Source organism: Fragaria vesca, linkage group LG1 (assembly GCF_000184155.1).
Source record: "Fragaria vesca subsp. vesca linkage group LG1, FraVesHawaii_1.0, whole genome shotgun sequence".
Taxonomy (NCBI): domain Eukaryota; kingdom Viridiplantae; phylum Streptophyta; class Magnoliopsida; order Rosales; family Rosaceae; genus Fragaria; species Fragaria vesca.
Genome location: NC_020491.1, coordinates 11,143,592 through 11,171,332, shown reverse-complemented (window position 1 = coordinate 11,171,332; position 27,741 = coordinate 11,143,592). Strand labels below are relative to the sequence as shown.

At 37.9% G+C, this 27,741-nt stretch overlaps 4 protein-coding genes across 4 annotated transcripts; 2 read left to right on the top strand and 2 right to left on the bottom strand.

Moving 5' to 3' along the window:
• Positions 1-568: 568 nt before the first annotated feature.
• LOC101300563 lies at positions 569-3,262 on the top strand. Its single transcript, XM_004288008.1, has 9 exons — positions 569-779; positions 973-1,090; positions 1,200-1,261; positions 1,348-1,399; positions 1,501-1,606; positions 1,762-1,860; positions 1,959-2,073; positions 2,221-2,773; positions 2,859-3,262. Exons 1-9 carry the CDS (start codon positions 572-574, stop codon positions 2,872-2,874), a joined length of 1,329 nt encoding a protein of 442 aa, XP_004288056.1. The 5' UTR covers positions 569-571; the 3' UTR covers positions 2,875-3,262.
• A 2,171-nt stretch (positions 3,263-5,433) lies between these two features.
• LOC101300280 (3-ketodihydrosphingosine reductase-like) lies at positions 5,434-7,383 on the bottom strand. The gene is made up of 3 exons (XM_004288007.1): positions 6,658-7,383; positions 6,351-6,444; positions 5,434-6,258 (listed from the first exon to the last, which is right to left on the bottom strand). The coding sequence occupies exons 1-3, from the start codon at positions 7,057-7,059 to the stop codon at positions 5,972-5,974; spliced, it is 783 nt and encodes a 260-aa protein (XP_004288055.1). The 5' UTR covers positions 7,060-7,383; the 3' UTR covers positions 5,434-5,971.
• A 4,408-nt stretch (positions 7,384-11,791) lies between these two features.
• LOC101295569 lies at positions 11,792-13,009 on the bottom strand. The gene is made up of 3 exons (XM_004289182.1): positions 12,740-13,009; positions 12,507-12,650; positions 11,792-12,115 (listed from the first exon to the last, which is right to left on the bottom strand). The coding sequence occupies exons 1-3, from the start codon at positions 13,007-13,009 to the stop codon at positions 11,792-11,794; spliced, it is 738 nt and encodes a 245-aa protein (XP_004289230.1).
• Positions 13,010-15,976: 2,967 nt separating this feature from the next.
• LOC101299992 lies at positions 15,977-27,244 on the top strand. Its single transcript, XM_004288006.1, has 24 exons — positions 15,977-16,109; positions 16,586-16,695; positions 17,280-17,445; positions 17,553-17,653; positions 17,790-17,862; positions 17,949-18,084; positions 18,868-19,028; positions 19,148-19,200; positions 19,355-19,454; positions 20,503-20,599; positions 21,095-21,150; positions 21,441-21,529; positions 21,610-21,756; positions 21,875-22,037; positions 22,131-22,361; positions 22,477-22,631; positions 23,102-23,230; positions 23,341-23,458; positions 23,538-23,733; positions 23,913-24,024; positions 24,101-24,255; positions 24,471-25,899; positions 25,995-26,189; positions 26,429-27,244. Exons 1-24 carry the CDS (start codon positions 15,977-15,979, stop codon positions 26,903-26,905), a joined length of 4,782 nt encoding a protein of 1,593 aa, XP_004288054.1. The 3' UTR covers positions 26,906-27,244.
• Positions 27,245-27,741: the final 497 nt, after the last annotated feature.

Genomic DNA, 27,741 nt, shown 5'->3' with positions numbered 1-27,741 from the left:
TACAAGCTTCAACTCTATGGGGAAGGAGCTTGGTCTCGGCAACGAAAGGATGAGATAGTTGGCGATTACATTGCTTGGTTTTGGAGCTTTAAATGACTGAGATGTGGAGGGGTACACCATAAAGGATTGATTGTTCTTAAATTGTGCAATGTTATTGCATTTGTTGTTTTTTTTTTGTGAGATTTTTTTGGTTCGTGAATAATGCGAGTGCACTCAGTATTTGCTGGTAGAATAGATTGTTTTTTCTTTTGTTTTAGTTTTTTTTTTTTTTGTTAGTCTAATGGCAATTGTTGTTAGATTAGGTCCGGCTCTTTAACAGTTTTTCTTACACAGTAGATATAAACATGGGTCACTTGTGACCTTTAAGCTTGATCTAGTAAGATCGTTAATTAATTAATAGACAGAGTTTGACTCCATTTTTCCTCCAAAAATAAAAAATGAACAGAGCTCTCGACTTCATTTTCTTAAAAAAAAAATAAAATAAAAAAAAACGAAAAAAAATAAAAGGACTTTCAATCCAAGTCCAATATAAAAACCGCAGCCAGAAATGGGTTCACCGGTGTTGGATGACATGTCCACCAGAGAAGGCAAGCGCGCCTTTATTTGTATCTCTTCGTCTTCTTCCTCCTCTGACGAAGAAGGCGACGAACCAGTAGAAGACAGCGACGACCATTATTCCGACGAGGATGATCACGACGACGACAATGACGAGCCGAACGAGGATGAGGATCACAGTGATGATGAGTCTCTCTGCAACAAAGTCATGCGTTTCCTCAAAGGTTCCTCTCTTTCTCTTTTTCATTTCCTGAAACTTTTAATTTCTAATCGCAAGAATTCGAATTGATTACACGAATTGATCATCGCAATTTGAGATTTCTGATTGCTGAATTGAACGCCTTAAACCCTAAGCAGCGCGTGTGATGGATTTAGCTTCGATAGGTTTATTGTCTAATTGCGAGCTTTGCTGAACAGAAGGGAAGGATTTGGAGTGTTTGAGTCTTAAAGAATGCAAAGCCTATTTGCGGAAGCACGGGCTTAGAATTTCAGGAACCAAATTGATTTGTATCCAAAGAATTGAAGAGCACCAGAGGTATTAAGCTTTTCAAGTGTTCATTTCTTGCGTTTTCGAGTCATTGATTATCGTCCTGTATCGATTTTAGTCATTGTTAATCGATCTGATTTACGGATTCTAATATTAGATTAAAAGATGGAAATGGTGAAGCATTGTATCCCAGATCATCCTTTGTGATTAACTGTACAGGTTAGTGTTTTGTTTTGCTCTAAATTCGTATACAAATGTTCACCAGATTTCGACCAGTTTTAATTTAAGATTACAATTTAATGCAGGTGATGTCTGTAAGGGAGACGTCGTCCTCTTCACTCAGAAAGTTTATCAGAAGTATTATTATTATTATTATTTTTTCATGTTCTTATATGATGTTCTGTACCGCCTTCTCAATTAATCTGATGCTGTGAATTGAGCATTTTGATTTTGTGCAGGTTTGATAAGATGAAGAGACATGGAAGAAGTCTTGGGAAGAGAGTTGTTGCCGGCAGGGTTGTGAAGGAAAGCTATGGTGCGGCTAGACAACAACATACTTTTACGGTAAGACTGAGGTAAATCCTAGGTTTATATTTGAAAGTTACATGACTGATGGTTAATGATAAGGATAGTTTGCTTATATTGAACTTGTTTCTGCACACTACAGTGTATAAAAGGAGAATCCAGTGATTCAGTTAACTCATGTATTTTCTTTCAAGGTTGAAGTGATATGGAGCAGGGGAGTAAAGGAGCTGTCTCCATTATTTCCTCTGCTTGTGAAGGGTCGCAATCTCTACAAAATGAAAACTTTTAGACAGGTGGTGATCAAATGAGATGCCTTCTATTTTAAACATTTTTTTTCCATGTACTGTTAGGAGTATTGATTTTCTTACATGTTTTCTCGTTCACCTTGTAGCATTGGAGTAATGAAGCTGAAAGATCCATAGTTCTAGCTGAGAAGCACAGACGAGGTGGAGCAGCAAGACTTGTCAAAGTGATGAAAAAATCAAAGAAAATGACTGCAAATGGAGGTATTGAGATGAAAAGGAATTACTGCATGTTACTTCTTTTACATCATCTATCTCACTCCTGTTCTTGGATGCATTAGATATATTGTTTGCATATTTTGTTCTCTTGCATGGAACTTTCTATATCCTGATGATCTGTTACATGATCAGGTATGAAGTGCCAAAATCAATCCCGATTTTCTAAACCAAATAATATGCGAAAGAGTAAAGAATTGGAAAGGAGGAAGCACGCGAGATCTGCAAGTCATAATGGCTTTTTTCCTCATCGAGCAGCCCCAGTGTCAAAACAGATGAGCTTCCAACAAAATGAAAGGAGTAAATCCTCTCAACATTCTAGTAAGCGTAAGAAAGCAGCTCACCCTAATATAGATCAAATTCCAACTCTCCTGTCACAGCCTGATCCTCGTATCCGTCACCTCTCTCAAGTAGAATCTCAACACAGGAATGCACCTTATCCATATTATAGTCATCCCATAGGCTCCACTTCAACCATGTTGAGATATCCTAATGAAACTGATGCTAATACATTTGTCCTACCTGCATCACAGTTTCCCAGCTTCACTAACAACAATTATAGCCACTATGGCTTCATAGATCCTGTCTACAATCGGGAATTGAACATCCAGAATCAATTATCAAGGTTGGATGCTGGCAGGCCATTTGATCCCTATATTTCAGGAGCTGGGACTTATGGACATAGGGGGTATGGAGATCATTCTTTTCTTCTTTAGGATTGCACAACTGGAGGTTTGCATGCTGACTTATATTCACTAATGGATATTGTGCAGGAGAGGGCGAAGATGACTTATGAGCCTGTTGCATGTTCATTTTGATGGATTAAGTTTCAATTCATTTTTCCTCTGACAATGAAAGCCTCTCCTTTACTAAAAGTTCTTAGGTAAAAAGATATTACTTTAATGGTTTCTCTTATCTTCTGCCTTCTGCAAATCATATCTTGTTAGCAATGACCTCTGCTGATCAATACTTACATTCGTTCCTGAATTCTTTTTCATTCATGTCATGTAGTGGGGTCTTGAATTTACACATGCTGAAGTTGAGTTATGAATGAAGAAAGAAAGTTTGTTGTTCGAAAACCATTGAAAGATGAGAGAAATGATGTGTGTTATGGTTCCTCCTGTATATGGCATGATAATATGTTTGGGTTTTTGTGTGGGTATAGTAGACAATGGTAAGGATGAAATCAACACCTTTGACTTTTTGGTTATACTCACATTGGACATATGAATTGATTTATTCTTTCTGTTTTTCTTGTTTTCCTAGTTTGAACTATATTGGTACAGTTGTGAGAACCTCCATTGCTTCTCTAATATTGTGGTTGCTTGGTTGGCATCTCTTTGGAGAATATATCTATAGTTATGTTTATAATGTGTTAATACACTGCAACCTTGATCTGCTGAATATGAAGAAACAGGTGACAACAGTGAGAGGGTTCTTGACTATGGAGAGAGACATGCTGATATCCGTGGTGTGCTGGTCCCATGAGTCATGAAGTGTGATCATTGAAACTAAGATGTGCTACAGACTCGCTTAATGGTGAAGGTATTAGTTGGGTTTGAGAATTTTAGCATCATTATATTATTAGCCACAGATTGCAGGTAGCTAGCGCCAACATAAATGCATTTCAAGCTATTGGACTAGTTAGGTTTCTTTTGCCCCATTTCCCAAGTGATAGTATCATTCTCTTTTCTAAATTTTGTCAATACTTACCCACCATAAGCGATAGAGAAAGTTTCCGGTGGGAAAGTTGGTGCAATTCCTGCTAATCAATTCTTGCATGTCACTCATTTTCAAAGATCATGTGGGCGGTCGCGCTATACACGTAGATGATCGTCTCACCTAAGACTTTCTTTTATTCAATATACCGGATTTAAGTCACATACTCGAATATAAAACAAACGAAACACTATTATTGATTTCGCTTTTGAAATACCTTTTTCACATCTTGTTATGTTTTTTTTGGAATGTCATTCATCCTGTAGAGAAATTTTTTTTCTCTTTTCTTCTCTTTTCTTCTCTGTCAAGAGCTGTCAAGAGAATAGGCTGAGACAGTTGTAATGTATATATTATGTGGTGTCACATTCAAGGAGGAAAATTCAGAGAGGGGATCTATCCTTATGATGAGCAAATCAAAATGCTTGAATTGAATGGTTGGTTGGAGTTGGAATCTCTGCGTGTCAAAAGTGTCCACAATAGGGGGGTTGCTGTATTGAACTTTTTGAGATGGGACATTTGTACAGTGTTGTATGAGTACCCTACTGATCTATCTTTTCAGAGGTCCTTGGTTACCTAGTCCCTACAGGTACCTTGATTGCCTGTGGAATCCCAGCAAGACAGAGATGGCTTCTCTAGAATTTTCGCCATCGTATAGCTGACACTCAATCATTATTTATTTTTGACTTTGGTGAGTGAGTGAGTGAGCACCGTCTATATTTGAACTTCTCAACTTCATGGAAATTTGTAAAAATTGGTCCAGCGATTAATCCTTAGGTAGGGCTGGCGTGTCTGGTGAAGGTCGGCCGACTAATCATTGTCTTAGGAGGTTATTTTGAGAAAACAAATTTGCCGTATTTTTTTTTTTTTGGGTAGAAATGAACACTTCATTGATCAGGACGAGTTCAGTTAAAAACATATAAACACGAGACAAAAATTATTATAAACAAAGAACATAAATCTTTAACTCGATTAAATTAATATAATTTAATAGTTAAATGCTCAATTGTATTTTAAGTGTGCAAACACACCAACTCTCATGTAGGCAGCAGCCGACCATTCTTTACTTGTTCACTTATATGCATATCATTTAGATCACTGACATATGCCCATTTTACTTTTAAGAATAAAATCAATCCATTTTAAAAGACATGTGTCGTTAATCACGGGTAGTTTTAGAATACAATTAAGAACGTTGCCCTCCTTCATAATCATATTATATGTTCATAATGAACTGTCTTTTATTTATATCTTTTCAGATTGGGGTTTTACGATTATAAGGTAAAATATATTTAGCCTAAAAAGGTGGATAAATTGACTCAAGTTATGGCTTAGGGTTGATCTATGTTTCCTTGTATTGCCTGTGTGAGTCCTAAATTGGAACACGATGTCCTAATACTATCCATGAAACCCTGTGTCCTTTGCCGACTCCCCAACCTGGGCCACTGCCTAGTCTAATCAACTAGATCTCTCCCACAAAACCGAAAATGTTGCATCAATCATACATGCATTAATGATTAATCACAAGGTATATGTACATAGGAAACTATGAAGTATTTTGAATCGTAATCTTCTTAAAATAACCAACAACAAATCACACTTTTGTACACAGTGAATCCACCATAAACCCCATGAGAATCGAAAAAGAAAATATATGAACGAAAGAAGAACAATGATGCATGTATTCTAGCCCCACTCTGATCTTAACCAGACGATGAATTCTTGGCAACTTGACGAGGTAGACTGAGACCTGAGCCTCGCAAACTTCTAAATGCATGTACTGAACTACTGATTACTTGGAGGGTCCTCTGTGGATAAAGTCGTGGTAGAGCCTTCACTGGTATGCTTTCCTTGTCGATGACGTGATAAGTGATTGTGAGATCATGAACGTTGTATACTTGTATATATACATGGTTCGTATTTATACAAGAAATTTCATACATTTACGAGCTAATGGAGACAAGATTGGTGGCCGGCATTGATGAGAATTGGAGTCGAGCAGTGGAATGACCCTAGTAGGCCAAGTTGTTTTGTAATAATGATGCAATGAAAGCAATTGGGGAAGGGCTAGTAATGATGATAATAATGAACCAATGATGATATGAATTACACAAACTTAAGCATTTGGGGACCTTTTGTGGATTCATGGAGACTTTGAATGATTGAAGAGCTAGCAATATCTGGGAGGTATTGAAGGACGGAGGTCGATTTCTTGGGTCCAAGCGCTCCGGTCTTGAATGTGCAAGTGCCAGTAGGTTTGAGCCACCGCGTCCGGGTCCAATGACCCATCTCCGCCACTTCCTACTCCGGCAATTCTTGAACTCGAATTTGATGATGTGCCGCCCCTAGGCGGTCCGACGATACCGTCAACAATAACATGGGCAATGTGTACACCATAAGGTTGGAACTCCATGGACAAACATTGTGATAGCGCTCTCAGTGCAAATTTCCCACAGCCTGCCTCATCATCACAACACAAATGTAAAGCTAACAAACATATTTAACCATGTAGAATTAGAGCTGAAGTTCACAATAATTAAGTAACTCACATAGTTCAGAGTAGCCAGCAATGCCTTTAAGTGAAGCCGAACATCCGGTGAACAAAATCGTCCCCCTTCCCCTTTCAATCATACCAGGAAGAACCTTCAATTCCCATATAAATATACACATCAATTTCAAGAACAAAAATTATATATCAGCTTGGAATGTTAATTTGTTTGCCAAACAAAATAATCTAAATTATGATATTAACAAACTTCACTATCAAATTCATAATATAAACACTATCAAATTCATAATATAAACCATAAACCGTATTTGCATGTAAACGATTCGTTAACGTAGAACTGTATTTACCTGTTGAGCGCAGTGAAAGGCTCCGACAGAAGAAACGGCAAGGGACTTCTCTAGGGAGTCGATCCGAATGTCGGAGAACTTTGAGGGGTTCCAAGAAACCGGCTGGTAAGCATTATAGACCAGCACCTCAACAAAGCCAAGAGAAAGAACACCCTCAAAGGCCTCCCTCACGCTGCGAGACTCAGAGCAGTCGATTCTTATGGCAAACACTTGAGATTTCTCCTCCCTCGCTATTTCGTCAGCAAATTTCGACAGTCTGCCAAGATCACGGGAAAGAATGGCCACCGTGTAGCCTTCGTGGGCGAACTTGCGGGCGATTGACCGACCTAGATTTGGTCCAACGCCCACAATGGCCGCGATGCCCCGGCTGCTGGTACCGGAGCTTGCCATGTTGCGTATCATAGCTGAAGCAGCTCAGCTATGCAGTTATGCTAAGGTAGGTAACTCCAAAGTGCTTCAAGTATATATGAACTGGACTAGAGGCAACACAGGGATTAGGTTAGGTTGTTAGGTTAGGCAAGTGTGTGAACTATATGAGTTCGAGTGTTGAATCAAAGTGATGAGAGAGCATGTGAGTAGAGGAAGCAGGAAGCGATGGTGGATAGGAGTTGTTGCCTCCTTTGTGAGAGGCATATATAAATTCTTCTTGCTCTCAAGGCCTTCCTGTTTCTGTCTAGCTCTATTAATCATGGCAATGAAAGGTGTTTGTTATATAAAGTTTTCTTTGAACTTCCCCTCTTCTTCTTAATTTTTCTTTTATAATGAAAGAAAATTTGTTACATTTATCTGCTCATCAAGAGGTTTGCTGACAAGCACTCTGGAGAGTACTTATCGATGAAGCAATTGATAAAAAATGCTTTGATTTATAAAAAAAATAAAAGAAATTACTTTTGTTCTCTTGGTACCCAAAAGTCCAAATCCATTAATTATAAATTCAGCTCGGATCTCTGCATTTCATGTTTGTCACAAGCTAGCACTTGAAATTACTTATTCACGAAGCACTGGTAGCTCGTATCTCTGCATTTTATGTTGTCATGAATCAATGACAACGGGAATAAAAGAGGCCAGAGGTTTGGAGCTAAGAGGAATGGAGAAGGAAAGAATCGGGGTGTACGTGGAAATTTGTAATCAAGTGTAATTCATGAATGTATAGTGTGACATATATATACTTATTCTTCTGATGCATTCATGTGTGAAACACATGGATAATTTACTTGGAATCATCTCATCCTTTTATGTGTCTATAAGCATATGAACAGTTATTTCTTTGTAATCATTTTGTCTCATTTCAAGTAAGTTAACGTGTCTCTAGCCGAGATACAAAGACTTTTTGGCCTCATCGGCTCATCCTTTCCCTCCCGCACATGAATCACTAGTTCATATTCTTAAATTTTTCTTTTTTCTTTCGAAACCAAGAATCAGACAAGATCTTAAAATCAACATCTTAATAATATTGACCTAACTCCTCAAAGTTCTAAGAAGTTGATAAAAAGTCGATTCTTTTCATATATATAACATAGACAGATTATTCTCAGATGTTTAAATTTCATATTATTCGATGGTTTCATTAATAAAAGCTTAATGGTAACCATATCTGTCATTTATTAAAAAAAAACATAGACGGATTGGATATGGAACTTTCTGAATAAGAGATTGTAATTGGTAGATTTGATCGGATATGCACTCATGGAACACCTTTGTCTTTGTCTCTGGGAGGAGATCATGAGGCTATATATGAGCTGTACCGCCTGTACGGCTACCTGGCAAAGCTTGTTTGAACTATTTACTTGGGTTAGCTACGTCGCCTGTGATCTGCAGCAATCTTCATTGTGGCACGTTCCATCTGTAATAATTCCTTCTAGTTTTTAAATTCAAGTGCATGGGATAGTATAATCCATACTTCCATAGCAGCCCCCTCTGTTTCTGTGTGAAGTTGCAGGAAAGAGGCAAACAAGATATAAGAGAAATCCTCGATTTTTTCCTTTCCTTATTATTATGTCACCCACAGGAATTCAAACAAAAACCATAAAATCTGGAAGATCGACCAGATAAGGACTCCAGTTCGATCCTCTTTCATTTTTAATAAATTAAAGTTCTGATGAAGAAGATACTGTTGGAAGATTTGGGTCGATGGATGTTAATAACGCCATCAGATTTTGTCACCTACAAAATCACATGAATACTCAAAATTATTAAAAAATAATAATACTTATAATGATGCCAAAATAACAATAAAATAACAAAATATAAATACTTATCTTTGATTATGAAGCTTGAGTCAAACACTTGTTCAGGAAAATGTTTAAGGTTGAGACGTGTAAACACTGCCCTTAAGAGTAGATTTCGCCCCTCGGAGACAATGTCTCGGTGTAATAGGTTTATGGCGTCTACCCTCTAGGGTACAACAACCGTTGATCCTCGTAAGCGTACACTCGCAATACTCGGATCCTAGAACCGCTTGATAACTTTCTTTGGCACTTGAAAGATGAATAAGAGAGCATATGATCAAGTAGAATGAGAAGACCAATGAGAAGAATATTTTAGTGATAATGTACAACTGTTATATATGTATATGTCATGGACATGAAGATAGGGATATATATATATATAGCTTAACAAGGAAAATTGGTTACAAGTCATAATACTGAGCATTAATTAATCATAACTTTAATCTTTGTAACAGACAAGAAAGAGTTAATATGTGTTACAATTGTAACAGACATATTTATGGAATGAAGGTTATGTTGGAAATCAAAGCACCAATTAATTGACTACAATTAACCTCAATAAATAATTTTTGTATTTTGAAATATCACATCAAAAATTCCAATAGATACTCTATCTCTTTGAGTGAGCTAGCTCAATCACTCACAGGGTGGACCGTGCAGAGGCAAAACCCTACAGGGTAAAGTGGCAAACTTTTAAGAATCTGTGAAGTAGCTTCAGTGCTTGTTTTGAATGATTGAAGGTCCGGATTCCCCAAATTCTATCCACAACAACATATAGTATCCATTATGGATTCTGGGTGTTCCTCGTTCTCTTATTTGATCCACTTTGTATGTTCTTTTCCTTTTGATCGAACTCAAACTTTTGGGAATATGTATTCGATCTCAATGAGGCTCATACGTGTCATGTACCTTATCTCAGATTTACTTGTGAATCTGTAGAATATGTAGTATCGTCAAGAATTCAAAGGAAGCTTTCTAAGATGATTAAGATTTGTGTCATTTTCATATACCAGAGGGATCGAAGTAATTAGATCAAAATATACCATCGTATCGTCACTTTCCATATTTCCTCAAATTCTATAGCGTTTATTATTATTCTCCTTGTGTCACATTCCAAGCTAGCATCGTGTATACAAGAAATCTGGTAAGTAATGGAGGCATGCATGCATAGAGATGAAGACAACTTCCACCATCAAATACTTGCTCTGCGGGAAATTTGGATCTAATAATAGCTAGGACAACTATCAGATAAGTTCACATTACACTACTCTCAGAGCTTGGCTAGTATCATTGGTGAGCTAGAGTCAGCATTTGCTGGCCCGGTGGCAATGATGGTGGAGATGAAGACAGAAAGCAACCCAGAAAGAACCAAAACTAGCCACTATGTATGTATATCGCCTTGATTACCTGACCAGTATCATGTTGTGGGGAATTCATTTAGCCCTACTAAGTTCAAGGACAGTAAAAAGTAAAAACCGAGACAACGTAGAACCGTACCTTGAACAGAAACAACGGTTACAAATAAACCGATCATTGATCATGAAAGTTATTGACGAGCAAAAGATATGTACCATTTACCTGATTCCTACTAGGTTTTTGTTTTGTTTTGGCAAAAGTCACTAAGAAATCACTAAATATAGTTTAACACACGATTTTCTTCTTCAAAAATGATAGAGATTTGATGCTCAAACTAGAGATCTGGTTAGAATCTGAATTTCCAATAGTGCTTCTTTGAGTTCTCTCAGTTAACATGTATTGTGTTGTTTGGATAACAATCATCATTCCAGTGGACCAAAAAAATGAATCTTTCCCATTTCTTTTGGAGAAAAAGAAGAGGATATTTGTGTGATAGTGTCATTTTCCTATTCGATAGGATTATGCAATTCTTGCCATTCGTTTATGATTTTGGGGCTACACGATCCATGAAAGACCCCATCAAATCGTTCGTCATTAATTCATTGGATGCAGCTTTGAACCTTTTGCACTTTCTCCTTGCGATTTCTTCCTCTTCTTTCCAGAGCTTCACTGTTGTGCTTTCTTCGTCAACTCTTTTCTGGGGCATCGACCAAGAGGACCACTTCTAAAAGCTTCTACATACATGGTGAGTTGGTGTGACAAAACCATTGATTGCATTCGAAACAGTGTAACAATATGGATAGGAATGAAGATTAAAATTGGAATGAAATACATCGAGTCGCCAAACGCTTGATTCTAGTAAAAAGAGACTTCCATTTGAAGAGATTAAGGACGTCTCAATGTCATTTTATTTTGCATGACTCTAACTGCGCTAAAGATAAAACTCATATAGTTAGCTAACGTGAAGAAAAAAATGACATTAATTTTGTGATAGTCGAGCGAAATGAAAGAAAGGAAAATTGGGCTCAAACTGAACCGCTCCCAACCCAATAGGTTTTGCTTTACCATTACTCGTCGATCTTCTTCCTTTTTTTGTTCAAATGAGCTTCTCCTTCACTCAGTTCCTTCCCTCCATTGAGGTAAAATTCCAGTCCTCTTCTCCATTCGAAGATGAGACATTAACAACCGCCTGCGCAAGTCTACACACAATGCTAATCCTTGAAATGGCATAGAAGTCTCAGCACACAAGGAGGTTAACATGACCTGAATATCACCTATTCATTCTGATGATAGATGCAAGATACAATATAACACCCTAAAGTCCCTAAAACTATAGCCATGAAGCAGCTCTACCTCACTCATACAGATTTGCTGCAGAGTTAATTGGTTGGTTAACTAATTGTTTCCTACATGTTGCTTCCATTTGACATAAATAAAACCAAACTTTCATAATCAATTCAAATGCAAGCACCATGTCCAGATTTTGTTTTTTAAAAAAACACGAGTCCTAGATAAAGAAAGCACAGCAGTTCCTACTGGCCTGATAGTAGCTAGAGGCAAACAACTTCTACACTTGCAGGCAACTTTTTCTTAATCATCCGAACATGAGACAAACATTCTTTTCTCCTTTCAACAAGCTCGAATTCCGTCTGGACTAGTCTAACTCTTGAGCGGTAATCCCGGTCACAGTCACTATGAAAAACAATTTTCTCCAAATTCATAGCAGCTTTCGTCACGTACTTCACAAGATCAATATGACGTGTGGTACATGTATATATATATCTTACAATTTCCACCACCTTGAGGTTGTTATGCAAGCACTTGGCAGCTTTCTTATTGGGAAAGGGTCCTTTCCTTCTCATTGAATAGCGTAACTGCACCAAATAAAGAAGATAAAGAAAGTAACTTGGCATGTAACACGACAATCACATTATCAAGTCTACAGCTGCCAAATAAATGGAAACATGTCTCCAAGGATGAGAAACATATAAGTCTAGCATATTGCACCTTGATTTTTTCTCAAAAAGTTAATGGCAGATTATCAACAAGAATTGATCAGAATCTCATGACCACAGAGTGTTAGAAGCAAAAAGTGGTACAGAATCGTAGAGTTAAGTACAAGAATCGTAGTTTCAAGTTTCATCACTTAACATGAGATCAAGATAATCATTTTGCAAATTTCATTAACTAAACAAACAATTACCAACGGTTATCATACACATACACAAATTACTACCCTGGTTTATTTAATCACCAACCAAGTACCTGCAACACAAGTGTATGCAATAACGGAGCTGCCTTCATGAAGGAAGATAGTTGCAGAAGAGCGCTATCATCATCTTCATGCAATGGTAATTCCAAATGCTTGAGATTACATAGTGTAGGAAATACAGACTCCCTTCTGTAGATCTGAAGAAGAAAAAAGAAAACAAAAAGGAATAAGGCAAAGACATAACCCCAAAATATAAAACTAAAATTATATACCAAGTATTACTAACCATGCTGAACTCATTCAGTTTGAGAACCTCTAATTGTGCAAGACAGCAACAGATTTGGAAGGCAACTTCTAAGAAATCAATTGAACGTCTTCCACCAAGAGATACCTCAACAAGAAGCGGTAGATTCTTAAGATGCAAATCTACCTTATTAGACTGCAACCCATCTGCCTCATTAACGAATGAAACAAGATTTGCATCAGAAATCTGAATTCTTGTAAGATTGTTACATCGCTGTATGACCAAGTACTTGAATGCAGTTGATGGACTCATGACTCTTAGATTTAGCAACTTAAAGGTCCGTGGGGGGGGGGGGGGGGGGGGGTGGAATATGCATTTTTGAAATTTTCGTTGTCTTTTGTATCCGAGGATAGCAATGACTTGTGCTATCCCAGAATCACAGGATACGAGTTTGCAGAAAGTAAATTGCAGCAAATAAAGAAACAACACAAGGATGTTTTTTACTCGCATAAACCCTAAATGCAGGGAGAAAAACTGCGTGTCTCTAACTCTTGAGAGACAAAAACTTCCACTAAGTTGAAGTAACTTCTTACAAGAATAATAGTTCTAGTGATACACTACCACAGTGCTATCCTTCCTAGTCCCGAACTAGTCTAGACCTATTCCCTCTCTTGTTTCTAAGTTCTTACAACATAGGATACTTTTCGAAGCTTTGTTCGTGAATTCAGCTAACCACTAGCAGATTCAACCTTGAACGCTTCTTGGGTTGGTTGCACTACACATCCCTCATGGTATGCAACATGATATGAGTTGATGAAAGAAGTTTTGAGTTCAAGCTCTAAGGTTTACAGTCACGAAGAAGACTTAGAGCAGCATGAACAATGCAAGCTAAAAACTAGACTCAACAAAGAAAACGCAATAAGACAGTTTTCCACAACCACTGAGCAAAACCAAAGCTATAGATATATATAGGCAGACAAGGCATCAAAGATGATGCAGGCTGACCTCAACATGTTTCAGAAAGGTTTGGACAGAAGTGTTTGGTTCCCCATACTGAAAGTGATGTAACCAGATGGAGAGTTGACACAAGCAACCTCAATAAGACAAAGACACCTTTCCTAAAACATGAACGATTCAAAACAGGGAGCAAAGAGATTTGAAACCCTCTTACTCAGTCCATTAGTGGACCTTGACACAGCTAATAGTAACTAGTCTTTGAACCATACAGGGACCAGCTATACATAGGATAACGTATCATGAAATCCCAGCTGGAGCCTTGAGCATCAAACCATTTGGTCACGGGTTGGCATAACAAAAGATCTCAACCCTTTGACTGGTTTGAGCGCTAAGGCACTTCCCACAAACTCAGTTGTCCATTTGAATTTGAAAGACTTATTAAACTAATATAACAGACTTTGAAACTCAGGACAGCAGAAGACTCAGTACTAGGATAGCAGGCGAAGCTGCTAACCTCTGTGAAAAACAGTGATATGCAGATGCATGTTTTACTTGAAACCATAAGGGATATTAGCGCCACTTGTTCTTGATCAGATAACATTATCTCAAAGTGTTTTGCAGGATAAAAGGATTGCCAACTATCCTTATACCTTCACAACTTCGAGGAATTAGACACGGAAAGCCGCTCAAGAGCGGGACAGTTGGACAAAATGTCCTCTAGAACATTTCCGGTCACGTCAACCGACTTCAGATCAAGAATTTTTAGGGACGTATATCCAACATAATCAAGGTGTTTACTTGTTATATTAGATGACAAGGGATTCAAACCAGAACCTTTTCTGATACCTAAAACATTTTGGCAAAGTATATAGGGCACTAATTTATAGCAGCAAGAATCATAATCTAAGAATTCCAACTCAAGAATTTGAACTCCCTTTTTCATGGCAAAACAAATCCATTCATCAACAGAACTAAAGCTTCTCAGATCAATACCGAAAGAAACCCTGAAGCGCTCAATGTCACGTCTAAATGTCTAAATGTCTTCTGAGCAGCCCATACAATCTGCATAAGTTTTTTTCATCATCAAAGTCCAGAGATGTTATGTTTTTCCACATATCAATCTGAATATCCCGCCATCTCCTAGAAAGAACACTAGTGGCTTGTGCATCCTTTACAGGCAAGCCAGACAATATGATAACAATAATTTCATCAGGCAATGCACTGATTCTGTCTTCACCGCCTGTTTTCCTTCTTTTGCTCAAGTTAAAACCACCCTGTTACCAAACTTAAAATGTATTAGTAGGTAATTACTCATGATTACATTTGAGAAATAATGTCAATCGACATATAACGATCGAAATTCGAAACCATTAGAAAACCAATGCAAGCCAAATGGAAGAAATTAAGCAGCATGACATATAGTCGGATTCCACGAAACTAAAAAGATGAAACTGTTAATATATACAAGGCAACATCATATAGTCAAAAACTGAACAAAATGATCTAATAAGCATTTTCTAGACAAAGGTATATACGTACCTTGCTACTTGGTTTCACCATTGGTACTAAAATGGGAGAAGAGTAATTAAGAACCCAGAAGCTAGCAGAATGACTATATGATGTTGACACAGCCAAGTGAAACGGTCTTTTTTATTGTTTTTTTCTCTCTGTTAACCCAATTCATCTCCTATCAAAAAACCCTGGAGCATTCATCTGGAAACCCAATTCATCTCCCACGCAATACCCAGTTCTACAAGGTGGAAGAGGAGGAAGCCGAGTTGTATGTTCTATTCGATTTGGATATAAATACAAAATCAACCAAAGCCGATTCAATCCAACTCATTTAATGAAATTTGAAATTTGAAATCACATTTCATTTCTTGATTACCAGAGGAGATGCATTTGGGTACCCTAATTAATGAACCCAGGAGCACAATCCCCCAAGAAAACAGACGAGGATTTTTTCAAAAAAAGGAGGGAAAATTTAAGTGGGTTCATTTTTTACTCTTATATACCCTCAAGCACGTGCGAGAAACGGCACGTGCGTCGTGAAATCGGGTCCCGGCCCAAAACCCGTCTCTGTATTTTCTCCCTCCTTTTTGTCTGTAATTTTCTTCATTACAGTCGTCGATCTTCTTCTTCTTTCTTCAAATGAGCTTCTCCTTCACTTAGTTCCAACTTTCCATTCAGGTAAAACCTCCCAGTCGCCGATCTGAAGCCCTAAGCTTTTCTCCGATCCAATTCGTTTCTCTACGGTCAACAATTCACGATCGCGATTAAGATCTCCGGTGCCGGATTCTTTTGCAGAAGGAAAAGTCTCCCATGGAGTGGACGACGGTGCAGCATCTGGATCTACGACACGTCGCGCGGAGCACCAAGCCGCTGCAGCCTCATGCCGCCGCGTTCCATCCGCATCAGGCGCTCATCGCCGTCGCTATCGGCAACTACATCGTCGGTGAGAAACAAACGAAACGCCGTCGTTTTAGTTACGATCGAAGTTTCGTAGCTTTCTGCTTTGAATTCTGTTGTGTATGAATAGGATTATTCTAGTTTGAGTGGGATTGTGTTCGAATTTGAGAGTTTAGTTTACTCCTGAGCTAGGTTAATTGGAATAATGAAGTCTTGTGTGATTAGCTAGTATAATGATGTGAGGTTTCCGGTTTTCGTGTGCCAGTGACTTAAAGGAAGTTCTGTTACTATGTGAAAATTTTGAACTTGGACTAGTATAGATGGTTTAACTAGCAATGTTGGTGATAGTGGGATAAGCGTTTGAATCCGTGAATGTTTATCGATTCATAGTTCTTATGTATTTGATATATAGTCGTGGAATTGTGTATGTTTATGTATCAATGTATGTATGGATTTTTCTTCATCTTCGCTTTCTTTGTTTAAAATTGATGTTTTTTTTTTGTTATGCATTTATACACACAGAAATGGATGCGTTGACGGGATGCAAGATTGCATCTATTGATATCGGTGTACCTGTTATCCGCATGGCATATAGTCCCACAAGTGGGCATGCTGTCATAGCGATCCATGAGGTTGGTGCTCTGGATGCCTTTTTGTTTCGCTTTTTAGATTTGGCCTGTTGCTTGTTGTGTGTTTACTGTTAATATGCACTGACTAGAAGCACTATTTCATCTATTTGGTATATCATCCACATGTCAGAGAGTCCCACAAGCAGGCATTTTGTGATTGTGATCCATGTGGTTGGTGCCTTAAATGCCGTGTCTGTTTAGAACCTTTTAGATATCAAGTATTGTTTTGAAAGATTGCATCTTGCATATCATTTTGGTGTTGGTATGCTATTTTAGTTTTAAGACATTATAGTTTATTACAGGTTTGTTGCTTCATGCCCTACCAGCTTTAGTTCTTGGGAACTTCAGGAAATAAATTTAATAACTGCAGATGTTTAGTTGAATCTATGTTGCAACAACATTCTAATAACTTATGTTACTTCTTTTGTTGCTTTCTGTAAAATTCATTTTATTTGGTGTTTAGAGTTGATATATGGATTCCCAAGCTGAATACTTTTTAAATGTTCAGCATTCTTCCCTAGCATCCTGTTTCATATGTATATGAACATTTCTTGTTTTGTGGGATACGGTTATACCCCATTCTGTAGGATGGTACCATTCGCTCCTGTGATTTTGATGCCGAACAAACTTGTGTGTTGCATTCACCTGAGAAAAAGTTGGATCAAATTACTCCTGATACAGAAGTCCATCTTGCTTTGACACCACTCCAACCAGTAGTGTTTTTCGGATTCCATAAAAGGATGAGTGTTACAGGTACTTATCGATTTATTTTGATATTTTTTCACCCACCTCCAAATAATACACATGAAGTCACATGATGTCTATATCTAATTCGTTATTCTGCTTCAATATGCATGAAGTTGTTGGGACTGTTGAAGGAGGAAGGGCACCAACAAAAATAAAGACAGATTTGAAAAAACCTATTGTGAATCTTGCATGCCACCCTCGCCATCCTGTCCTGGTAATATAGTTGTTTGGTTGAATTTCTCCCTATTTTGTTTTTAATGTGTACATTTTGTGGCTGTTGGATAATAGATCTATAGTTGATGTTATTGTTAAGGGATATTTTAACAATACTTCTCTTTTTTCCTTTTCAGTATGTAGCCTATGCAGATGGTTTGATTCGAGCATACAATATTCACACATATGCAGTTCATTACACCTTACAGAGTAAACTGAGTCATTTCTTGTTGATAACGTTTCAAATTAGCTTCAAGTGGTATATCTGCTTCAACCTTTTTTTTCATGTTCTGCAGTTGACAACACCATAAAGCTTATCGGTGCCGGTGCGTTTGGTTTTCACCCAACATTGGAGTGGATTTTTGTTGGCGATAGACGGGGTACACTTCTTGCATGGGATGTTTCAACTGAGAGACCTAATATGATTGGAATGTAAGTCATACATAATAGTAAGAGTTGATTCATTTATTGGTTCCAATCAAGTTCTGTAGAGTCCCAAAAAGGGAAAAGAAAATTTAGATATAAAGAAACTCAGGGAATAGATGGTTAATCTACATCAACTGATAGGGATTAAACTGCCTTGTGGAACCTAACGTACTACTGTCGTAATTCCTTAAACCATTGATTAACATAATTTGTTGTGCAGTTTTAGGTTTCACTGTATTTCTTTTTCTTTAAGAATTGAGGTAACGATTTTAGCAAATTTTATAATGACTGCCTACCTGACAATCATGTCGAACCAAGTTGCAGTTAAAAAAATTGCATAATTTGCCTTCAAACTTCTGAATTCCCTTTGACATTTGCCCACACACATTGACAAGCTCCTCTATTAAGCTAAGAGGATGGAGTGTCATCAACTTAAGTGCTGTTAGACAAATGATAAGGGCTTTAGAATCTTTTCTTTAGGTTTCCCCATTCCAAGAAGCCTCTTAAGGTAAAGAGTGTGATAAGATTTCTTATGCTTTATTATCATTCTTATTGAGTTAATACATTGGTGATACATTCAGTAATTATATTTGTTACTGTCTGATTAAATGCGAGCTATGAGTGCTTTATATGGTCAAAATTTCTTTAAAATAGTTTTTTCTGTTTATCCATATTTGAAACTAGAATGCAATACTGTCTCTGATGCCAGTCCTGTTTAAAATTTTGCTTCGGTCAATCTCTTTCTGGTGTTAATTGAAATTTAAAACTTAACCTTTTGTTGGAATTCAGTACACAAGTGGGTTCCCAACCAATTTCTTCAGTTTCTTGGCTACCAATGTTGCGGTTACTGGTAACTGTAACCAGGGATGGAACTCTTCAAGTTTGGAAGACGCGTGTTATAATTAATCCCAACAGACCTCCAATGCAAGCAAATTTCTTTGAACCTGCTGGTTAGTGGTTATTACTCTTGCCTATTAAAATGATGTGAACAGACATTTTTTCTGTATTATTATACAGACATGTTAGTCTTACAGGATACACTGACTTCTTTCTCCTTCTTTTTCTGCAGCAATTGAACCACTCGATATCCCTCGCATACTTTCTCAACAGGGAGGAGAAGCAGCTTATCCTTTACCGCGTATCAAAACATTAGAAGTTCACTCCAAACTGAATCTGGCAGCACTTTTGTTCATAGTTAAGTGCGCCCACTTTCATAACAGTCATTTGTTGCAAATGTCAAAAAGTGCATATTTTGAAGATTATGTCTCTCTTATAGAATATGGCAGGTGCAGACAATGTGAAGAATAGAGCCGCATACACTAGGGAAGGAAGGAAACAACTGTTCGCAGTTTTGCAAGGGGCAAGAGGATCTTCAGGTGAATGAAAGAGTTAACATTATTACATGGGTTTATAATTTTATTTGTTAACGAATGCAAAAAGTTCATTATGTTCCTCAAGTGCAATTTTGTTCTTTGTCGTGTCATTTATATCATTTCTTCTAGCTTTAGGTCCACAAAATTCTGAGGAAAATGCTACTTTTTAAAGGCTATGGTTTTATGAATCATCTAGTAATTTGGTGCGGTGACAACTTATATCCAGATGTTTACATGCGAACATTTTCAAGATTAATTAGAGTATATGTGGTGTTACCAAGAATAAAGAGATTCATCAGGATTCAAGTAGTATATCTGCATGTTATGTTTGAGGCTATATTTTGATCATATATCTGACTGTTTCTTGTAATGTTCTATTACTACTTTTAGTTATGGAAATCTAAATTGCTCGACTTTTATTCCTTACAGTAGACCATGTTAGAAGGTTCTCCTTTGAGGGTTTAGGGTTAAGGATAAAACTCAAAGTTGAAACTCCCAAGATTTCTTTTATGAAAAAAGGAGTTGAGGATCCTAGTCCATTTACGTAAAGTGAATGGAAGGTCTGCTGGTTAGTGATTCTTCAGAAGCAGATATGCACATCAAAGACCAATGCTTTTATTTGTCATTTGTAGCACATTACTTTTTCAGTTGTAGTCCTTTCTTGTTCTTCTCTTCTCTAGTGGTATTCTAGCTAAAATTGAAGGGATGAAGGAAGAATCCCTAGGTTGCCGTATTTGTTTATATACTTCTTCGAGTTCTTCCTCAGGCAACATTTGTTTCTTGATACTGATGAGCAGAACATATCTTTGGTCACTCTGTAGACTTCTTTAGGGTGCAAGCTTTATTCACCATTGAATTGTATGCATGGTACATGTACTCTTACAGTGTATATGCTATCCAACTGCTGGGTTTCACTGTAAACCTGACAGTTTTTCAAAGATAGTTTCTTTTTTTTTCTTACAAACTTTTAATTTTTGAATAGACTTCATATATGCTCTTTCTACTGCTGCCTGCTGTCGGCACAAATGCTAATGATAAAACTATTGTGCAGCATCTGTTTTGAAAGAAAAGCTTTCATCGTTGGGATCATCTGGAATATTAGCTGAACATCAACTTCAAGCTCAATTACAAGAACATCATATGAAAGGGTGAGATTAACATTTTGTGAAGCAGATTCATCATCCCGACCATTTCTTGTGATTAGTTAATCTGGTTGTATTCAGGGCCCTTTGTCATGGCTGTAAATGGTCAACTTTTGTCAAATACACATGCAAAGATATTCCTTCTAGTAAAGAGATCAGCTTCTAACCTAAAAAAAAAGAAAGAGATCAGCTTCTTTAGTCATTAAAAAACATAGCACTTAAGGTTGAGATACTGTTGTCAGACAATATTGATGGAATAAGTTTTGGTTTAACCTTTTTCTTCTTTGAGTTTTGATAATGACACAAGCTGCATTCCTTGACCTCTTGTTGGTTATGAATTTACTCCTTTGCTTGGTTCCCTTCTCAGACTTGACATCTTGCATTATTTATCTTGAAATAGATAAGAGGCATTTTCGACTTGAAGTCGTTACAATTTTTTTCTTCCTTTACACTATTTTGATATTTTTTCATTCAGATTATATTAATTTTCATATCTGGCAGGCACAGTCAGCTTACAATATCAGACATTGCTCGGAAGGCTTTTCTCCACAGTGTATGTCACTTCCGTGTTAAAAATTTACCTAGAGCAGAAATTTTTGTATTGGATATACCTTGTATGTCTTCAGGGTGGATCATAGATTAATTTGAATTGTCCAGGCTGTTATGTGCTGGACTGCAACTTAGTGGAAACGAAAATTAGCTTCTTTTGTGCCATCTCTTCTTCCGTGTTAAATGCTTTTTAAGAGCTTCATGTTTGATCTGATTAAGCAAGTTTTCTGTTGGGTTACCTGTTAAAAAAATACTTGCTGACTCATCTTTTTGCATTATCTGTAGCATTTCATGGAAGGCCATGCCAAAAGTGCCCCCATATCTCGGCTGCCTCTAATTACTATTGTAGATTCTAAGCATCATCTGAAGGATGCTCCTGTATGTCAGGTAATGTGTTTCTGACATAGACTTGTTTCATCTAACTACTGTTGCTTAAAATGGGTATGACAAGTTTAGTCGACCTGCAGCCGTTTCACCTGGAGCTGAATTTCTTCAGTAAAGAGAATCGGGTTCTTCATTATCCTGTCAGAGCCTTTTGTATAGATGGATCAAACCTTATGGCATATAATCTGTGTTCTGGAGCAGATAGTATCTACAAGAGACTTCATACATCGGTAATGTAGAATAGGATTTGTTATTATGCGAAATAATGTGACGTCTTCTTTACCTTTCATCTTCTAAGAGGGGTTGGTCTTTGGTGGTATTAAACTTCTTTTTTCCCCTCTATTGTAGGTTCCTGCAAACGTGGAATACCATCCAAAGTACCTGTTCTACAGTAAAAAACAGCACATATTTCTTGTTGTGTATGAATTTAGTGGTGCTACAAATGAAGTTGTGCTTTACTTTGAAAATTCTGATTCTCAGGCAGCAAATAGTAAATGCACCACCATAAAAGGTTTGTTCCTGAAGCATCCTTTTTTTCTTTATAATATGTGTACGTGCATGTAGGACTAGTAATCACTCACAAATTGCATCTTTGAGTTTGTAGGTCGAGATGCAGCATTTATTGGCCCCAACGAAAATCAGTTTGCAATTCTTGATGATGATAAGACTGGACTGGCTTTACATATCCTGCCTGGAAAGGCTACTCCAGAAGCTAATGAAAAAAATCTACTCGCTGATGAAAACCAATCTATGAATACCGAAACCAGTGCCCCCCAAGGTCCGATGCAATTTTTGTTCGAAACTGAAGTTGATCGAATCTTTTCCACTCCAATAGGTACGTGAAGATAGAATAACGGATTTGAAACCATTTGAAAAAAAATAAAATAAAATAAATAAATAAATTATTATCTTATCAACAGTTATATGCTAACTATACTATTTGATTGCAGAGTCAACTCTGATGTTTGCTTCTCATGGGGATCAGATTGGCTTGGCAAAGCTGGTTCAAGGATACCGCCTTTCTAATGCTGGCGGTCATTATATAGCAACAACAAATGAAGGAAGAAAGTCAATCAAATTGAAACTCAATGAAATTGTACTTCAGGTGCTGATATACCTCTTAAATATTATTACTATTGTCGAATAATGAAAAATAATGAGGATATCTGGTTAGGAAAACTCTTTCTAGCCTGCCAGAATTCCTTAGTTACTACTCCCAATGGGACAAACTTAAGGCCATTGTTGAATGGTGAAATTTTTTCACTGGGGCTAGTAAAAATTTTGGACCCAGTTTTACTCCCTCAGATATAAACTTTTGATTTCTCATGTCTTTGTACCTAAGTAATTGATTTGTCTGTCGTTTTGTTCTTTTAGTTGGGAGGGTGAGGTGTGGTGATCTGAGGAAATATTTGAAATCAGAACTCATGCTAGTCAATTCAATTGAAGGGGCCAGATATTTTAATCTATTAATTTATATATATATATATATTTAATATTATTAATATTATTAATAACTTTTTTTTAGAAGTCTACTTTAGTTATCTATTAACAGATCCTGCTGTTCAAATTTGACAGGTTCACTGGCAAGAAACTCTTAGGGGCTATGTTGCAGGAATATTAACTACACAAAGAGTGCTTATAGTTTCGGCAGATCTAGATATACTGGCAGGAAGTTCTGCAAGATTTGATAAAGGGCTTCCTTCAATATCCTTATTCAACATCTAGGTGTTGAAAATTTATACTTTTCATATTTAATATTGTATTTAGTAAATTTTAGGATTACATACTGTTTGAGTTCCTTGACTTTTAATCACTTTAGATCGCTTTTATGGGTTGGGCCTGCGCTTCTCTTTTCTACAACAACTGCAGTTAGTGTGCTCGGTTGGGATGGGAAAGTGAGGACTATACTCTCTATCAGTATGCCGTATGCAGGTATGCAGTTTTGCTGCAGGTCATGTTGGCGCGTTGTTATCCTCTGAGTTCTGACTCATTATGTTGTGTTTCTCTGCAGTCTTGATTGGTGCGCTGAATGACCGCTTGTTGCTTGCTACCCCAACAGAGATAAATCCCAGACAAAAGAAGGGAGTTGAGATTAAGAGTTGTCTTGTTGGGCTCCTTGAACCTCTTCTTATTGGATTTGCCACAATGCAAGAAAGATTTGAGCAGAAGCTTGACCTGCCAGAGATATTGTATCAAATAACATCAAGGTTTTTAACTTTTTATCATCTTCATAATCTATGCAAATGCTACCATCTTTTGGAGTTTGCCTTGTAAACTTTAAAACCTAATGACATATAGCTGTGTAACACAGTTGTTACGTCATGTTTCTTTTCTTGCACCTTAATGAATATGGGCACTTGAATGCGGTGTTACTTTTTGAATGAAGGTTTGATAGCCTGCGTATCACTCCAAGGTCTCTTGATATTCTTGCCAGAGGATCTCCTGTTTGTGGAGATCTTTCTGTCTCATTATCACAAGCAGGACCACAGTTCACACAGGTGAGTAGAAAACAATGTGTTGCTTATCAAATTTTGTTATCAGTGTTTCGTTTACTAAACTTGTGGAATAACATAGGTGTTGCGTGGTGTCTATGCTATCAAAGCTCTCCGCTTTTCTACTGCTTTATCTGTTTTGAAAGATGAGTTTCTGCGCTCTAGAGATTATCCAAGGTGTCCTCCAACATCTCATTTGTTCCACCGGTTCCGGCAGTTGGGCTATGCATGTATCAAGTATGCAACCATGACAAATTTCCATTTCAAATTTTGTATTCTGCAAACGATTTTTTGAAAATTATATTACCCTTTTGTCCATGTACTGTTAATGAATTATGTAATAGTAATATAAGGCTCTATCCAGGTACTCATGGCTAAAGTTCTACTGCATATCATGTTACTAGGTTTTATTGAAGCTACTTTTTGTTCATTAACTTCAGATAAATTTGCAGGTTTGGTCAGTTTGATAGTGCAAAAGAGACCTTTGAAGTTATAGCAGATTATGAAAGTATGCTCGATCTGTTTATCTGCCACCTTAACCCCAGTGCCATGCGTCGTCTTGCTCAAAAATTGGAAGAAGATGGCACTGATTCAGAACTAAGGAGATACTGTGAGAGGATTTTAAGAGTCCGCTCTACTGGATGGACTCAAGGCATTTTCGCTAACTTCGCTGCTGAGAGTATGGTTCCAAAAGGTCCTGAATGGGGTGGTGGGAACTGGGAAATAAAAACCCCAACTAACATGAAGGCAATACCTCAGTGGGAACTGGCTGCCGAGGTGATGCCATACATGAGGACTGATGACGGTCCCATCCCATCTATTATTGCTGATCATATTGGTGTTTACTTGGGTTCCATCAGAGGACGAGGCAACATCGTAGAAGTAAGGGAAGATAGCTTGGTCAAAGCTTTCAAATCCGCAGGTGGTGACAATAAGCCAAATGGAGTTCAGGACTCTTCTGTGAAATCTGCATCTGATGTGTCCAAGGGAGTGCCTGGTGGTGGTTCGTTGATGGGTCTTGAAACACTTACCAAACAAGTAGCCAGTTCCACTGTGGCAGATGAACAGGCTAAAGCAGAAGAAGAATTCAAGAAATCAATGTATGGTACAGCTGATGGTAGCAGCAGTGATGAGGAGGGAACTTCAAAAGCTAAAAAATTACGTATTCGGATAAGAGACAAACCTGTTACTTCTACCACAGTGGATCTTGATAAGATCAAAGAAGCCACAAAGCAATTCAAACTTGGTGAGGGGTTGGCTCGTCCTAGCAGAACCAAGTCATTGACCGGATCTCAGGATCTTAGCCAGATATTATCCCAGCCACCAGCCAATAGTGGTTTTCCAAATGTCCGGGTAGGTTCTGCCCCTGGTGATCTGTTTGGTATGGATGCACTAACACAACCTGCAACTGTATCACAGCAAGCTCCTACGGCACCAGGTGTGGGAATGACTGCTAGACCAATTCCAGAGGACTTTTTCCAAAATACCATACCGTCCCTCCAAGTTGCAGCCTCACTGCCCCCTCCTGGAACGTATCTTTCAAGGATGGAGCAAGCTTCTCAGGGGGTTGAAAGAAATACGGAAACATTTAACCAGGTCAATGCACCCAAACCCAATATTGATCTTCCTGATGGTGGTGTTCCCCCTCAAGCTACTCAACAGGGTGTTCCACTGGAGTCCTATGGACTTCCTGATGGTGGGGTTCCACCACAAGCCCCACGCCAGGCTGCTATTCAGCAACGGACTCAGATTCAATCAGCTCAACCTCCAATATCTACTCAGCCTCTTGATCTTAGTGCCCTTGGCATTCCGAATTCTGCTGATAATGGAAAACCTTCCGGGCAGCCTCCTTCACCTCCATCTGCTGTGCGTCCTGGACAGGTAATACAGAATCTGTGCATGTACGCATTCAACAATAACCCTTAAATAACCCACCTTGCTAATTCTCTTTTATTTTATTGCTTTCCTCGTAACAGGTTCCCCGTGGTGCAGCTGCTACTACATGCTTTAAGACTGGAGTATCCCACCTTGAGCAGAATCAACTTTCGGATGCATTATCCTGCTTCGATGAAGCTTTTCTTGCATTAGCTAAGGACAACTCTCGCGGAGCTGATATAAAAGCACAAGCCACCATATGTGCTCAATACAAGATAGCAGTCACTCTTCTTCAGGTATAATAATTATATTAAAGGTCTTAGTAAAATAGATGGAATGAGTTCTTTGAGGCCGACCTTTGATGATTACTATACAGACCTTTTCTGGTACATAGATAATATTGCATCCTTACACCAAGGGCAGACACCATATGTGGGTTTGGACTACCTATTTGATTGTTTGTAGTGGTCAGCAAAAAGAATTTTCTTTTAATTAGCACTAGATAATTCATTTCTTAATTTTGGGTTCATTGCAGGAAATCGGGCGGCTTCAGAGAGTCCACGGCCCTAGTGCAATTAGCGCAAAAGATGAGATGGCAAGACTATCACGCCACCTGGGTTCTTTGCCTCTTCTGGCAAAGCACAGGATAAATTGTATTCGAACTGCTATCAAGAGGAATATGGAAGTGCAGAATTACGCTTATTCAAAACAGATGCTTGAACTCCTGCTGTCGAAAGCACCTCCAAGTAAACAGGATGAACTAAGGAGCTTAGTTGACATGTGTGTTCAAAGGGGTCTTTCCAACAAGTCCATTGATCCTCTTGAAGACCCTTCTCAGTTCTGTGCTGCCACACTTAGTCGTCTGTCAACCATTGGATACGATGTTTGTGACCTTTGTGGGGCCAAATTTTCGGCTCTCGCAACGCCTGGTTGCATTATCTGCGGTATGGGAAGCATCAAAAGATCAGATGCACTTACAGGGCCGGGGCCTGTTCCTTCGCCGTTCGGTTGATGTTTAAATCTCATCAATAGGATTTTTTACTATTTGGCTTGGGTTCCAAGCATTATAGAGGGCCTGTGTACGTTTCAACCTTCAAGTAGTTTGTGCCATACTCGGAGAATGATTTGCCAACCGACTCCTGAGATAATACCACTGCCCATTAGGAGGTATATAATGTATCATCTACCTATTTGTATTTGAGTCTGATGTCATGCATTTGTGATTATTTATATCCCTTATAGTTCCATTTTTTTTTTTTGTCAATTTCCTCATAATCCACCCTTGTATTGTGATAGCAAAATCATGGATATTCCAGTTTTGTGATTCTAATTTGTACCAACCTGGATTTGAGGAATTGACATTTATTCTTTCTTTCATTTGGGTGTGGCAATTAGATCATTTTTAATTATGTGTACAACTTTGTTTTTTGTTTAATATTTACTCTGAGAATGATAAGCCAATCAAGTGCTAGACAAGTATGAAGTCTCTATAAAACGGTAAAACCCAAAATAACAAGAGAAATGGTGTCAAACAAGTTCTTTGGGTTCGGGAATCCCTCACTCGAATGAAGTTTTTCGTTAATATACTTCGTATCAATTTCGCTACATTTTTTAAGGTAATGTAACAGAATCGTGCATTGAGTAATGCACTAGTTCTTGTGTGTTCTCTGCGGGTGTCTATGAAAGACTCGAGTTGGGGTCTAAAGAAATGAGTTTCAAGCAACTCAGAGATGCTGAGATACAATTTCAAGTGTGAGTTTATTTCAAAGCTTCTCTCATGTGAAGTCTCTACTCTCTTCTCCTACCTAAACCTAAATATAATGAGAGAAATGATGACAGCAACATTTT